Genomic DNA, 16,088 nt, shown 5'->3' on the forward strand with positions numbered 1-16,088 from the left:
TTCGTCGAGCATTTAGAGGACAAGTTTGGGGAGGTGGAGGGCTTGTCTAAAATGCGCTCTGGCTCAGTACTGATACAAACGGCATCCTCCGCCCAGTCACGCAGGTTACTTGCTTGTGACAAGTTGGGGGATGTTAACGTTACTATTACTCCACATAAGAGCTTAAATATGGTCCAGGGTGTTATTTTCCATAGGGACCTCCTTTTGCAGTCTGATGACGAGCTGCGCGCCAACTTAGAACGTAGAGGTGTTCATTTCGTCCGGCGCGTTCATCGGGGTCCGAGGGACAATCAGGTTGCTACCGGTGCCTTCATCTTGGCCTTCGAGGGTGATACGTTACCGGAAAAGGTCAAGGTGATGGTCTACCGATGTGACGTCAGGCCCTATATTCCTCCCCCGATGCGGTGCTTCAAGTGCTGGAAGTTCGGCCATATGTCTTCCCGCTGCACTTCCAGCCTCACATGTCGAGATTGCGGACGCCCATCTCATCCCGATACTCCATGTGCCCCGCCTCCCATCTGTGTCAACTGCGGGGAGCACCATTCACCTTGCTCGCCTGACTGCAAAGTCTTTCAGAAAGAGCGCAAAATTATGGAATATAAGACCCTGGACCGGCTGAGCTATACTGAGGCCAAAAGGAAATATGACAGACTCCATCCTGTGAGAATGACATCTTCTTATGCAGCTGCTACGACAACTGTGCTAGCCCCATCAGTTTCGAGACTTCCAGCCAGCTCGATAAGCAGTACGACTCCTCCTGCCCCCTTGCCTGTGGGGGGCTCTACCCAACCGGTTGCTCCTGCACCACCTACCTCAGGAGCAACCTCCTCCCACCCGTCGGGGACGTCCGTCCCCGCTTCTCAGCCGGAGAAGCGTCTAACTTCTTCGGCTACTCTCGCCCATAAGAGTTCCCTTGGGACCCTCCCTTCCCAGGGTTCCACCAGCGGGAAGGATGACGGCCGCCAGTGGCATAAGTCCTCACCAGCGGCCGGGCGTAGGGCTTCACGATCCTCCTCTGTCCCGGAGGCTGAATCGGTGAAGCCTTCCCAGCCGGTGCAACCCAAGGTTCAGCGAGAGAAGTCCAAGAGAAAGACCTCTAAGGCCACAGAACTTGCGGTGGCGCCAACCCCACCGCACCTTTCGCGCTCTGCGTCTGAGGATGCAGTCGAGATTCTAGCGTCCGCTGAGGACCTTGATCTCGCTGGTCCCTCAGACGCCATGGATGCCTCTCGTACGGGTACTGAATCGGTGGCAGTGAGTGAACAAGCGGCGTAAATTGCCTTCCCAGTCCTTTCACGCCTTTCTCAGCCATGGACAATATCATCCTCCAGTGGAACTGCGGCGGTTTTTTCCACCATCTAGCTGAGCTCCAACAACTTATCAGCCGTCACCCTTTCTTGTGCATAGCTCTTCAGGAAACTTGGTTTCCAGCAATGCGAACCCCCGCCCTCCGTGGCTATCGGGGTTATTATAAGAACAGGGCAGCGTATGAAAGGGTGTCGGGTGGCGTCTGCCTCTATGTCCTTCACACTCTGCACAGCGAGTCTGTCCCTCTCCACACACCTTTAGAGGCTGTCGCTGTTCGGGTGTGGACGCCACAGGCTGTTACCGTCTGCAGTCTTTACCTTCCACCGGATGGTGATGTCTCGCAGCATGTCCTGGCTGCGCTGATAGCCCAATTGCCGCCACCTTTCTTGCTATTGGGCGACTTCAACGCCCATAACCCTCTGTGGGGTGGGTCAGTGGCAACAGGTCGAGGCGCCATCGTTGAACATTTATTGTCGCAGCTCGATCTCTCGATTTTAAATGATGGTGCCTTCACACACTTCAGTGTGGCGCATGGCACATACTCCGCCATTGACCTTTCAATATGTAGCCCTAGCCTCTTACCGTCTCTCCAATGGAGTGTGCATGACGACCTGTGTGGTAGTGACCACTTTCCGATCTTTCTGTCACTACCACAGCGTCACTCTTCTGGGCGCCCTAGCAGATGGGCTATGAATAAGGCTGACTGGGACTTGTTCTCCTCCACTGCCGCTATTGAGCCTCTCTCTAGTGATGACATTGATGCGGTGGTTCAATCAGTCACCACCGGCATCGTTACTGCCGCCGAATCTGCCATTCCCCGTTCTTCTGGGTCCCCTCGGCGGAAGGCTGTGCCTTGGTGGTCGCCTGAGATCGCTGAAGCGATTAAAGATCGCCGGCGGGCGCTCCAGCGTCACAAGCGACATCCCTCCTTAGACCATCTTATCGCCTTCAAACGGCTGCGTGCGCGGGCCCGCCTCCTTATCTGCCAAGGCAAGAAGGAGTGCTGGGAGCGGTATGTGTCCACCATTGGCCTCCATGTCACTCCTTCGCAGGTCTGGGCCAAGATTCGACGCGTCTACGGCTATCGGACCCCTGCCAGCGTCCCTGCGCTCTCACTGAATGGAGCAGTTTGTACTGACTCCGACGTCATTGTAAACCGCTTAGCAGAGCATTTTGCTATGAGTTCCGCTTCTGCGAATTACCCCCAGGCCTTCCGCCCCATTAAAGAGCGGATGGAACGTCGGAGCCTTTCTTTTCGCACCGACGCTTCTGAACCCTACAACGCTCCATTCAGTGAGTGGGAATTTCAGAGTGCCCTTGCCGCTTGCCCTGATACCGCTCCCGGGCCAGATCGCATCCACTGTCAGATGCTGAAACACCTTTCAGTGGACTGCAAGCGACGCCTCCTCGACCTTTACAACCGTCTCTGGGTCGAGGGCGAGTTTCCGTCGCAATGGCGGGAAAGTATTGTCATCCCCATTTTGAAACCTGGAAAGAACCCTCTGGAGGTGGACAGCTACCGTCCCATTAGTCTCACCAACGTTCTTTGCAAGTTGCTTGAACGGATGGTGAGCCGGCGCTTAAATTGGGTGCTGGAGTCTCGGGGCCTTCTGGCTCCGTCTCAGGGTGGGTTCCGGAAAGGCCACTCCGCCGCCGACAATCTGGTGAGCCTGGAGTCGGCCATCCGTACTGCCTTTGCCCGCCGTCAGCACCTGGTCGCTGTCTTTTTCGACATGCGGAAGGCGTACGATACGACATGGCGTCATCACATCCTTTCTACGCTTCATGGATGGGGTCTTCGGGGCCCTCTGCCGATCTTTATCCGCAATTTCCTGTCGTATCGTACCTTCCGCGTGCAAGTCGCAGCCTCCTATAGTTCCACCCACGTCCAGGAGAACGGTGTGCCACAGGGTTCTGTTTTAAGTGTCTGCCTGTTTTTAATAGCCATTAACGGGCTCGCTGCGGCCGTGGGAAATTCTGTCTCTGCTTCCCTGTATGCTGACGACTTCTGCCTTTATTACAGCTCTACTGGCATTGCAGCTGTTGAACGTCAGCTACAGGGCGCTATCCGTAAGGCGCAGTCTTGGGCTGTAGAGCATGGGTTTCAGTTTTCGGCAGCCAAGACCCGCGTTATGCATTTCTGCCGGCGCCGAACAGTCCATCCTGAGCCGCGGCTTTATCTTGGCGACGAACTCCTTGCTGTGGTGGAAACCCACAGGTTTTTGGGGGTGGTTTTCGATGCCCGGTTGACTTGGCTGCCTCATATCCGGCAGCTTAAACAGACGTGTTGGCGGCATCTAAACGCTCTGAGATGCTTGAGCCACACCCACTGGGGCGCCGACCGCTCTACCCTGTTGCGGCTCTACCAGGCGTTAATCCAGTCTCGCCTGGATTATGGGTGCCTAGCTTATGGCTCAGCATCCCCATCTGCGTTGCGGGTGCTGGACCCAATTCTCCACAGCGGGATACGCCTTGCCACTGGTGCTTTCCGCACCAGCCCTGTGGACAGTGTACTAGTGGAGGCAGGTGTACCTCCACTGCGGTTCCGGCGCCAACGTTTGCTGGCCGCTTATGCGGCCCATGTTCTAAGCTTGCCCGGGCATCCAAATTATCATGTCCTGTTCCCGCAGTCAGTCGTCCATCTGCCAGACCGTCGGCCCCGGTCGGGTTGTCCGATCGCCGTACGCGTCAAGGAGCTTCTCTGTGGGCTTGGGTTTTTCCCTGTTCCACCTCCTTTCCGGGCGCCTCTGCGTACACCCCCGTGGTGTGTTCCTCGCCCTTGCCTTCGGCTCGACTTGACACAGGGCTCGAAGGACTCGGTCCCTCCAGAGGCCTTCCGCTGCCGCTTTTATTCCATCCTGGCCACGTATCAGGGCTCTGGAATTGTTTACACCGACGGTTCGATGGTTGCTGGTCGTGTCGGGTATGCGCTAACTCTAGGGGACCATTCAGAACAACGGTCCTTGGCGGCTGGCTGCAGCGTTTACACTGCTGAGCTAGTCGCCATCTTTAGAGCCCTAGAGTATATCCGCTCCTGCTCAGGTGAGTCCTTCGTTATCTGTAGCGATTCCCTGAGCGGTTTACGAGCTCTCGACCAGTGTTTTCCTCGTTCTCGTCTGGTGATGGCAATCCATGAGTCCCTGCATACTCTTGCGCGTTGCGGCCGCTCTGTGGTCTTTGTGTGGACCCCCGGTCATGTCGGTATCCCGGGCAATGAACATGTTGACCGCCTGGCGAAAGAGGCCACGAGTAAACCATCTCTGGATGTTGGCCTCCCAGAGGCTGATTTGCGGGCGGTCCTCCGCCGAAAAGTTTTTGCGCTTTGGGACGCTGAATGGCGCGATCGGATTACACCCAATAAACTCCGTGCCATTAAGGAGACGACGACTGTGTGGCGGTCCTCCATGCGAGCCAACCGCAGGGACTCAGTCGTCCTTTGTCGGCTCCGTATTGGCCACTCCCGGCTAACACACAGTTATTTACTGCGCCGGGAGGACCCTCCTGTATGTCGCTGCGGGGCGGCTTTGACGGTGGCCCACATTCTGTTGGCCTGCCCCCTTTTAGCTGTGGTCAGGCAGACATTTGCGCTGCCTGATACGCTCCCTGCCGTTTTATCCGATGACCCTGTTATGGCTGCCTTAGTTTTACGTTTTATTAGGGCAGGGAGTTTTTATTCTTTCATCTGAGTGTTTCTGTTTTATTTTTTGTTTTGATTCTGGCCTTTGGCCTATGATTTTAAACTGATCTTTTAATGTGTTTCTAAGTGGTTGGCTTTTCCTTTTTTTTTTCTATGGTCGGCCAACCACTGTCACACTCTGTGTGGTTTTAGTTCGTTTTGTCTTGTCCTTGTCTCCGTTTCTCTTGTTCTGTATCGTCTGTGATCTATTCTGTTCCTCGTTTTTATTCTCTGTGGATGTTCTTTGTCTTTGGAAAAAGGGACCGATGACCGTAGCAGTCTGGTCCCTTTCATCCCCCAAACCAACCAACCAATCTTCAGGCATTTCGATGAGTTTCTCGTCGCAGTGTTGCTTTCCCCTGCTTCCCTGAAGGCCCTATTAGTGACCAAAATCTTTTCAGAAGCTTCTCGCAGGTCCTAAAACAGTCTACAAAGACACCGCAAGGTCCAACATTTCCTTGTTTTGCCCCCAGGTCAGCTTTCCGTGACTATTTCCATTGATTACATCATTTTTTCGTCCTGACAGCGACTGTGACTGTTGTGGCATACAACTTTCGCCTGAGGTGTGTTAACCGTTTCGCTTGCTCGTTCTATTTCCTGCTGACCATATCCAGCGTCTCTCTCCAGCGCTATGCCTTCACGTTGCTACTTAACAAAGTTTCCAGTCTTCTCACAGCGTCCATGACACTTTTTATATCGATAACATTTAAAACCAACAAACACCTTCCGAACAGGTCTTGAAAACCCAACGGTATTGGCCGCCCGCCATGTTATGCTCAGCCTTTACTCGTCACCGGATGCGGAGGGGCATGTGGTCAGCACACTGCTCTCCTGGCCGTTGTCAGTTTTCGTGACCGATCAGTAACATTCGACCTCTTAATAAATCTTGACAGTCACAACACCGTAACACCATTTTGGCTGTTCGTGAAACTTTCCACCTAAAAAATGGTCTTGTCATCATTCTGGAAATGCCTGGCAAGCAATGGTTGCTTCACTGAAGGAATGAGGAAGCAATCGTTAGGAGCCATGTCAGGATGATACGGGAGTAAGTCTAAATTTGATAGCCCAAAGAGGCAGCATGTGAAGCTGCGTTCTGTGCAGGCTGAGCTGGCGTGTGTTGCCGTGGAGCAACAGTACTGCAGCTGACAGCTTCCCCGCGACGCTTCGCCTTGACAGCCTTCTGCAACTTTGTTTGGAGATTTTCGGTAGTGCGCTCATGCAACGTTTTCTCCCTTACCAGCACCGCACCAGGAGAGTTCCAACAAAACACTCTGCATCACTTTGCCCAATGACTGTTGGATCTTCGCTTTTATTGGCAGTAGTTTCGACTGCTTACAATCCCCCTCCTCCTCCTCCTCTCTCTCTCTCTCTCTCTCTCTCTCTCTCTCTCTCTCTCTCTCTCTCTCTCTCTCTCTCCCCTCTCTGGCAGTGATGCACGTAGCGCTCGGCAACAGCGATTGGGTGACTAAATAAGTATTCAGGATTAGCCAGCGACAGCTGCAACATTCTCATGGCTGCCTCAGTTTGGCAGGCTTTTTGAAAATCAGTGAGCACTCGCAGAACCCAGTTGGGCTGCCGAGAGGCTGACACGTGACCACTCTGCAGCCACTAAGATTTACGACCTCTGAAGCAGAATAAAAAGACGTACCCCAATCCGACGTCCAAGCTTGGCTCTACCCAGTGCGCAGCTGAGTTACATCCTATATACATCACCCACAAATTTAATCGTGTATTCTTCCTAATGTAATGCTTACACAGGATAAGTAAGACTGTGTCGTTTCCTGTTCTTCCTCCAGTTACAGTTTGATGGCCAGCTGTGTACAGAGGATGGAGAAAAATATGTGGAACACCACAAACACAAAACATTACTGCGGCCCATACGGTGTAGGAAAACCGTTTGCGTTCAAAACAGCTTCCAGTCGTCTCGAAGTGGAAAGAGACGGGTCCTGTATTCTAGGGAATGTTACACCGTTCTACCTGAAAAATAGCGGCACGCTCAAGTAACGTGGCGGAGGAGGATAAGGATCACTCACCCTTCTCTTCAAAGGAAACTAGTAATGCTGAATACTACTGCGATCTGGTGACTGGCGGCCAGGTGATGTGTGACAGCTCATTCCCATACTCACAAAACCAGTCTTGGACGACGCGAGCTCTGAGTAGGGGCCCTGTCGTCTTGGAACACAGCTTCGCCACTGCTGAAGAAACCTTATACAGTGGGATGGACTTGATCAGTGAAAATGGTCACATAATCCTTGCCAGTAATCCAACCTTCCAGAGTAACCCCGGGGCCCATGGAATACCACAATATGGCTCCCCAAGTCATTACATATTCCACATCATTTTTCACTCTAGGTCCAGAAGTTCAGAATAGTCTGAAACAAGGCTCGTCTGACCAAATGAGTTGCTCCCATTGCTCAATAGCCAAGGCTTCATGGCTTCGGCACCATGCTTTCCTGTTGCAGGCATTTGCTTCACTGATGAGCAGTCTCGGAACTTCCAGCTCGCCATGCACTTCCCTACCTATGGAGCTCCCTTCGTGTTTTGGTGCTGACAGGGTTCGCTAGTGCGACATTCAGTTCTTCAGTGACTTTTGCAGCTGCTGTCCTCTTATTTTTCGTCACAATCCTCTTCAATGAACGTCTATCACGATCACACGATATACACTTTAGTCCACTACGTATGTTTTTGGATGGAGTCTGCCTTTAGCGCCGGCCGGAGTGGCCTAGCGGTTCTAGGCGCTTCAGTCCGGAACCGCGCGACCGCTACGGTCGCAAGTTCCAATCCTGCCTCAGGCATGGATGTGTGTGGTGTCCTTAGGTTAGTTAGGTTTAAGTAGTTCTAAGTTCTAGGGGACTGATGACCACGGCAGTTAAGTCCCATAGTGCTCAGAGCCATTTGAACCATTTTCTGCCTTTAGCAAAACACAATTTTGTTTTTTTTTAAATCCCAAACATGTTTCACTGCAGTTGCAGCATTATCAGTGGGCTTTTATTTTATGGCTGATAAACATAATGTTCTTTACTGTTTGTACACGTCTAAATATTAGTTTTTAAAATCGTAATTACATACTTTCAAAGAAATACATAAAATTATATATTCATACCTTTTTACCACATGGTGGGATTTTCTTGATGTGTTATTTTTTACAGTGACTGATCTCTTTCACAGTTTGCCATCTGCAACCACATACCACTTAATGTAGACAGATTATTTAAACAAAAAATTACGATTTGGGACTTGTAATGGCTATGCCTGAATTAATTCTGTGTGGAAGGTTGTGTGCGTGTGTGAGGGGGGGGGGGGGGGCTCTATAGGTTGGTGTTATTTAAAAATTCTTTGGGGGCAGAGAACAGAGTTCCATTGCAGAGAGCTGTGTATTACATTATTACTTATTTTCTTTCAACTATGGCTTTTTGTATTTGATAGTTTTCTTCAGTGATTAGTTTTTGTGGGGAGCTGTTGCTGCATTTGAGAATGTTGATTAATGTCTGTTGTGCTATGTTTCTGGTCTATAAGTTGTTCAGCAAATGAATGACAGCTGTTACTTTTTAATGCTCTTCTGTGTATCTGGTTGTTGGCTTAGCGGATGATATTTTTCGACCTTCCCTGTACGCATTTTTACGAGTAAATGTACTTGGAAGTTGACACACTAAAAACTGCGGTCCCATCCGTTACGGAAGCATCCACCATAAGAGCATCAGCAATTTGCTAACGTTGGAATTCACTTAGCTCCGGCATAACGCATTCGCAACTATACTAACACTGTTGTGACCACTATTGACAATTGCAACGTACTGAGGACATATCACGGGTACCGGTCGCAGTCAAATACGACAGCGTCAGCAGCAGGTTTCGCTAACATCTTCATTTATGTTGAAGCATGCATTTCTCACTGTGTTGCCGTATTTTTGTCCAGCCACTGTATAATAAGACTACCAGTGTTTACTTTCCACGAATGAGGAAGAAAAACTCAACGTGTGACTAAGCATTCTCCCAAAATAAATATGTTCTACAGGAATGAAGGCACCCTGTAAGCGTTGACTAAATTGCTTTGACCATGAATGAGATTATCTTCTGTATACTAACAATAAACACGTAAAACTGTCGTGTCTGTCTCTGTTTGAACGCTCTTCTGCAAAAGTACTAGACGAATTTTCACAGGTTTATCACAGGTAATTTGAGCATAGCTTGGGGCTCCGTTTAGGCTTTATTCCATCGAAATCCGATCACGGAAAAAAAGATATCGTGATTTTAAGTTTTATCTAAAACCTTCGTATCAGTCTGTCTGCCTGTTCGAAAAGGCTAATTTCTTTCATGGGTTTTTCGCATATAACTTGAGCATAGATTAGGGTACGAATACTTCTTTCTTGCATCAAATTCTGATCACGGAAAAAAGATAACGTAATTGGGAGTTTCACCCGTATTGGTATAAAAAATGCGACAGTAACTCTGTTTGTTACGGTTTCACGACTAACCTGCTGAACCGATTTCAACGAAATTTGGTACGGAGAGAGCTTGAACCCTGAGGAAGAAGACAGACTGCTTCACAAAGTGTGTAGTACGAGGTACTTATTAATATGAAGAACATTACGCGAATTATGGAAAAATATTTACTACTTGAAAAAACTACGCTGGTGTACAAAATTAAAGCAACAAATGGAAATTCTGAATGGATCCGTTTACTTCGCCACAAAACAGTAAAAACAGGTGATAGCAAAGTAGAAACAATTTAAAGAATACAGAAGGTAAACAATTGCAACATGCTTAACGGATTTGCACATACATTCCGACAACTGGATAATGTGCGCAGCATGGACTGTGACCACCCCTGGCAGCAGTACAGGGAGACAACGACGGGGCATCGTGTGAACGATGTCATCAGTCTCATGACGAGGCAATGACGCCCATTCTTCCTGCAGAGTTGCTCGCAGTCTTGCAGAGTAGCTGATAGAGGCTGACGAGATGCAAGCTGTCTCCCTACTGCGCCCCACACCTGCTCTATGCGATTCAAATCTGGAGAGTGAGCAGGCCACGCCATGGGTGCATCATCTTCCGTTTCCAACAAAACATCAACCACCCGTGCTCTTTGAGTTCGAGCATCATCGTCTATCAGTACGAAGTCTGGACTCACAGCACTTCGCTACAATAATAAATGAAGTCCCAAGGCTTCACTACGATACCTGACAGCAGTTAAACCTTGCCGATTCAACCGTACAATTTCATAAAGAGGGTTTCGAGTGGTAAAAGTAATCCCTGCCCACACCATTAGGAATCGTCCTCGACATCAGTCTCTTTCCACGATGTTTGAGACCCGAAATCGTGTTCCACGTTCCCTCCAGATGCGATTCCAACGAGACTCACTCTCGAGACTAAATCGGGACTCATCGGTGAAAACATTGGCCCATTGTTCGACTGTCCAGGTGGCATGTTTTATGACTCCACTGTAGATGTTCCCTTCTGTGAAGACACGTCAACAGGTCTCCGACAATAAAGACCACTCTGTCGAAGCCTTCTGCACACCGTTTGCCTCGATACAACACATCCAGTAGATGCTGCGAGCTCAGATGCCAGTTGCCGTGCAGTACTGAGGTGGTATTGTTGTGCCGTTACATCCAAATAACGGTCCTCTCTTCTGAAGCCACACATGGTCGGCCCTGCCCTGGTCTTCGGGATACAATTCCGGTCTCTTCAAACAGTCGCCGCATCCGAGAAACAATAGAACGATTCAAATTAAACCATCAATCCAAATCAGTTGCCAACTGTCCTGCTTTCGCTCTTTCTATGGCCCTCCATCGCAGATAGCCTAGTAAGCATCTTCTCTGTGCCATATTGCACCGTCTGTGACTGTGTACACAACGATTATGGATGTGAGGCTACCCTTCAAACACTATCTCGTTTCATGTGTGCCCTGACGCTATCATTGGCACGATTTTCGGTTGATCGGAAAGCCATCTTGTGTGCAGAACACGATCACAAGGACATCTGACTGACAGTCTGTACAGAGTGGCGCACATAAAACCGGCCCGATCCGGACTGCGAACGCGCGGGAGTAGCATTACTAGCTTGTCACTTTCTTTGCCACCTTCCAACAGCAGTAAAGTGTGAATAGTTTATACGGAAAGTAGTAGTTATAAACTGTGTACTTCATTGTGATGCGTTACTCCACTGAAGAACGTGTGTTCATTGTTGAAGAATATGTGTGGTCTGAATACATTAAAGTTGTTCGTGACACTTTCCAGGAAAAGTTTCCAGAAAGTAATATTCCTACAAAGTCAACGATTCAGGATCTAGTGAGAAAGTGGCGTTCGACAAGCAGTGTTGTTAATTCAAAGATAAATAAGGCACCGACTGTACGTACACCTGAAGTTGTGGCAAACGTTCCGGCACACATTGAAAGAAGTCCCTACAAGTCAACACGACGATTATCACAGCCGTGTGGAATATCTCGCAGGTCATGTCAACGCACCCTTCGTGGCTTAAAAATGAAACGTTACCGTGTGAGTGCTGTTCAGCAAGTAAAAGAAGCGGACAACGGTAAGCGTACACATTACTGTAATAGGTTGCTGGAAAATGTCGCTGGGGGACAACTTGATCCGTTCCTCCTTTTTCCGACGGATGAAGCTTCGTTTCATCTGTCGGGTTACGTTAACTCACAAGACACTGGGCTACAGAGAATCCCCATGAAATACTTCAAAAGCCGTTACACGATTTAAAAACTGGTGTATGGTGTGCTGTGTCTGGTAACAGAATTATCGGGCCATTGTTCTTCAACGAAACCGTCAACACACATGTTTACTTGCAACTCTACAATGAATTTTCGGCTCTGTTAACTCCAAACGAAAAATTTTGTGCATACTTCCAGCAAGATGGGGCAACTTCTCATATGTCGGATTTGTCCTTAGTTCGTATACATACTGATAATACAGAAGAGAAGACCGTTAGTAAGGGCTTGTGGTCACTCCGCTCTCCCGACTTGTCACATTGTGACTTTTACCTCTGGGGTTTCTAAAGGCTAGTTTCTACCCAGAACACTTGACACATTAAAAAACAACATATGTGAAGAAATTTCGAACATTCCTCAAAGAATACTGAAAAGTGTTTTCCTTATCATGCTCCGACGTGCAAAACTTTGCTTGGATGTTGTCGGAGAACATTTTGAACACAGACTTTAGGTTCCTTTCTGAAATATGCTTATTAAACTAATAAAAGTAAATCTGTTACTTAAACTATTAATTAGATAGTTAATAATGAAACTGTGCAATAAAAATGTAAGAAAGTGATGATGTACGTTGATTTTCTTCATTCATATTCCTTTCAGCGCAGGGGCCGGTTTTATGTGCTCCACTCAGTATGATTATATCGTGAATTAGATACAGGACGGGGAAATAGCGATTTGTTGCTTTAATTTTAGACAACAGCGTGTTTAGTCTTTGACTTCTCATCTTTATCATATTTGTGAAAATGCTTTTAATGCCTGATACGTGTTATGTGAAACGATTCAAAGTAATGAATAGAATGCTTATACTATCTTCAGTGTGTTTAATGCATACTTCCACATTATTTGTTGCACAACTTAGACGTTGTATAGTGTATGGCTGCTTCAGTAGCATGCTGCATAGATGCGCGCTCCAGCCCATGCCCCTCTATACGCACTGCGCGTGCTGAGTCACCTTGCATTGTGACAGCTTGGGTGGGGGGGGAGGGTGCATCACGAGCTGTGGTTGCCTGAACAGGTAAACAAATGAGAGCAGCTGATGGTACTGCACATACAGTAGCTTACTTACTCACCATCACTCCTCGTAACAAAGCGATCGCAGCCGTAGGTAGCAGCTAGTGTAGAATATGACACATACCGTATTTCACGGTCTATACGACGCACTTTTTTCTTCGAAAAGCTGCCTCCAAAATTCAGGTGCGCATAATGCTCGAAATTCATATAAAAAGTCCAGTGTTTGATTTAAAATTCCCGCCAGTCTTAAAAATGGCCATATTCGATGCTGCGGAAACCTATCTCCACCTGACTACACTGGATTCAACTGCTGGCACCAACGCACCGATGCGACAAACATGAGTTGTTGAGATTTAGGAACGTACTGACACTGTCTCCCTCCTGCCGTGCGATCATAAACCCAGAACAGTCTACAGCGCCAGTGACTTGAATTGAAACTGATTTCTGTTATCGATAACAGTACAACATTTTTATTAGTAGCTATTTTCGTAATGGAAAAAATTAAAAGGTATTCATTTAATGCGGGCTATAAGTTGAAAGTAATAGCACCAGTAGAAAAACATGGAAGCAGAGCGGTATTTCGGCCCTCCACCAAGAGAGAAGACTATTCGCCATTGGAGGGCAAGTAAAGAACTGAAAAAAATGAAGACATAATGTGCAAATAGAGGACTGATCGCAAAATAGCCATAACGAGAAGATGAGGTATTGAAATGGATTCAAGGACACCGTCAAAATGGCATTGGAACTAATACAAATGGTTCAAATGGCTCTGAGCACTATGGGACTTAACATCTGAGGTCATCAGTCCCCTAGAACTTAGAACTACTTAAACCTAACTAATGTAAGGACATCACACACATCCATGCCCGAGGCAGGATTCGAACCTGCGCCCATAGTAGTCGCGCGGTTCCGGACTGAAGCGCCTAGAACCGCTCGGCCACCGCGACCGGCTGGAATTAACACAAAAATGATTGAAGTACATACTCATAAGCTAGGGCTACAGTGCAACTTACGACTTTAAGGGTGAAGTTGGTTGGTACTACAGGTATATGAAGTGTCATGGACTAAGTAAGCGAACCGAAATGAAAATATCTCAGAAAATGCCACAAGAGCATGAGGAGAAAATCTTTCCATCGCTTTATTATTCAACATCGAAATAAACCAACTGTGTAACTGAACCAAACGGTTAATATGGACGAACCTCCTCCTGCCATTTGATGTGCCGAGTAACAGAACTGTTGACATGAAAGGTGCTGAAAGTGTAACTATAAAAACATGTGGACATGGAAAAATGCGCTACGCTGATGTCCTTTCTTGTTGTACTGACGATACTAAATTTAATCGAATGATCATTTTCAAGCGCAAAAATTGCCAAAACCTTCTGAAATGTCGACAGGTGTTGTTCATGTATATGATAGTTGTTAAAAGGACGATGCTGGTGTGAAATTATGGATTAAGAGTGTGGGAGAGAAGGAAAGGTGATTTATTGAAGGAGAGTCCTCTTCTTGTGCTAAACAGTTTACTAGTTACTTTAAAAATTCTGTGAAAGAGAAATTGAGAGAGGGAAATATAGAGCCTGCTGTTATTCCGGGAGGACTTACTTGACGGTAGCAACCTCTTGATGTCTCGACAAACAAACCATTTAAAGAGTATATGAGAGAGGAATGGAACAAATGGATGAAACCCAACGTGTATTCACGGCCTACACTCAAACAATTGCGTCAGTGGACACAACAATCGTCGTCTAGAGTGAGAGAAGACATTATTGTTAAATGTTTAAAGTGCGGCATAAGTGATGCACTCGATGGTAGTGAAGGCCGCCTTACATATGAACAGGACAACGTTGTCGATGAAGGAGGAGGAGAAGGTTCAGATGACGGTCCTCGAGGATTTTAAAAGTCAATTCGGTTTTATAAACTAAGATTTTTTTTTATGTGAGGTCCGCCAGTTACGCAAAAGACCGTTTTCCTCAGAACCCAAACATAGTTCGGCACCACTGTGCCATCATCAGTGGGCTTTCGTTTTTATTTTTTCTTTACATTTGGTGTGCATGAATTTTCTGGATCACTTTTGTGTTAATTACTACAGATTGCTTGTCATGTTTTCGTGTGGCAAGCACTTCCATTCTCCGCATCACAGGTATTCTGGTGTAGTGAAAAGTGTTTTACTACGTTATTTGTGGAAAACACTTTTTATAGTTACGTATGCATCACAACATCTCAGCATGATGCGGAGAATGGAAGTGCTTGCCACACGAAAACATGACAAGCTACATGTAGCAATTAACACAAAAGTGATCCAGAAAATTCATGCACACCAAATGTAAAGAATAAATAAAAACGAAAACCCACTGATGATGGCACAGTGGTGTCAAAACATTTTTGGGTACTGAGAAAAACGGTGTTTTGCATAACTGGCGGACCTCACATCCAAAAATTCTAACTGCAAACACTGCCAATACAAGGAGCTGCAAATCAAAAAGATGGATAAGATTTTTTTTAGCCTGACTTTGCTATCTAATAATTAAAAATAGTAAATTTTTTAAATTAAGGAGTGTCTTATAATCCGTAAAATACGGTAAATTTTTTAATAATATTTATGGCTTTCATTTGACTTACCGCCACAGTTCGCCTGACCAAGCGTCAGCTTACAGTGGTGATGACTGTGCTGTGCTGTGCTTTGCTCTCGCAGGGAGACTCCGGCGGGCCGCTGCAGGTGCGCAACACGCAGCCCTACTGCACCTACTCCATCCTGGGAATCGTCTCGTTCGGCAAGGGCTGCGCCGAGCCCGGCTACCCCGCCGTGTACACGCGCGTCGCCAGCTTCGTGCCCTGGATAGAGTCCGTCGTCTGGCCGTGACGTGACGGCCCCCGCCAGAGTGCACGCGTCGCTCCAGCGCCGATGGGCGCGGACTGCGTGACGCGTCGATGGCCGTGTGATTTCTGCTGCGACGACATCTCACCGTGTATCGCTGTTAAACGAATTAAAGCTGTCTTTCTTGCAGTTGCTTCAACATATACAATAGTAATCATTCCGGGACTGCGACAGTCTCTGACATTACAGACTTGGACAAACTATTTTCTACAGTATTTGGCTTGTGTATGTAATTCTGGTAGCGCCTTTTGATGTGTCGTCATTGTAATATACGCACATGACAATTTCACCATTTTTATTTCGTTATTACGCAACGAGAACCGTGTTCTATCTTCAACTCCTTTCTCATGCTGTTGCTTTCCCAGTGTTGCTTAAACTTCCCCCCGAGATTATCTTTCTTCTTCTTGTGACTTCATCTTTTAAACTACTGCACTCATAGCTGATGTTGTAGTGTCGTATCTCACACCCCTGTATTTGTTCCTGTTCTGACCAATAGATCTG

The 16,088-nt window shown here is 47.5% G+C and overlaps 1 protein-coding gene across 1 annotated transcript in view; it reads left to right on the forward strand.

Moving 5' to 3' along the window:
- LOC126188164 (trypsin-1-like) overlaps nucleotides 1–15,876 on the forward strand; it is a 142,437-nt gene extending 126,561 nt beyond the window's left edge. Inside the window, exon 7 of the mRNA XM_049929682.1 lies at nucleotides 15,405–15,876. Within this exon, the coding sequence (XP_049785639.1) occupies nucleotides 15,405–15,572 (168 nt within the window). The 3' untranslated portion in view covers nucleotides 15,573–15,876. The remainder of the gene's footprint in view (nucleotides 1–15,404) is intronic.
- Nucleotides 15,877–16,088: the final 212 nt, after the last annotated feature.

This window comes from Schistocerca cancellata, chromosome 1, assembly GCF_023864275.1.
Source record: "Schistocerca cancellata isolate TAMUIC-IGC-003103 chromosome 1, iqSchCanc2.1, whole genome shotgun sequence".
Taxonomy (NCBI): Eukaryota; Metazoa; Arthropoda; class Insecta; order Orthoptera; family Acrididae; genus Schistocerca; species Schistocerca cancellata.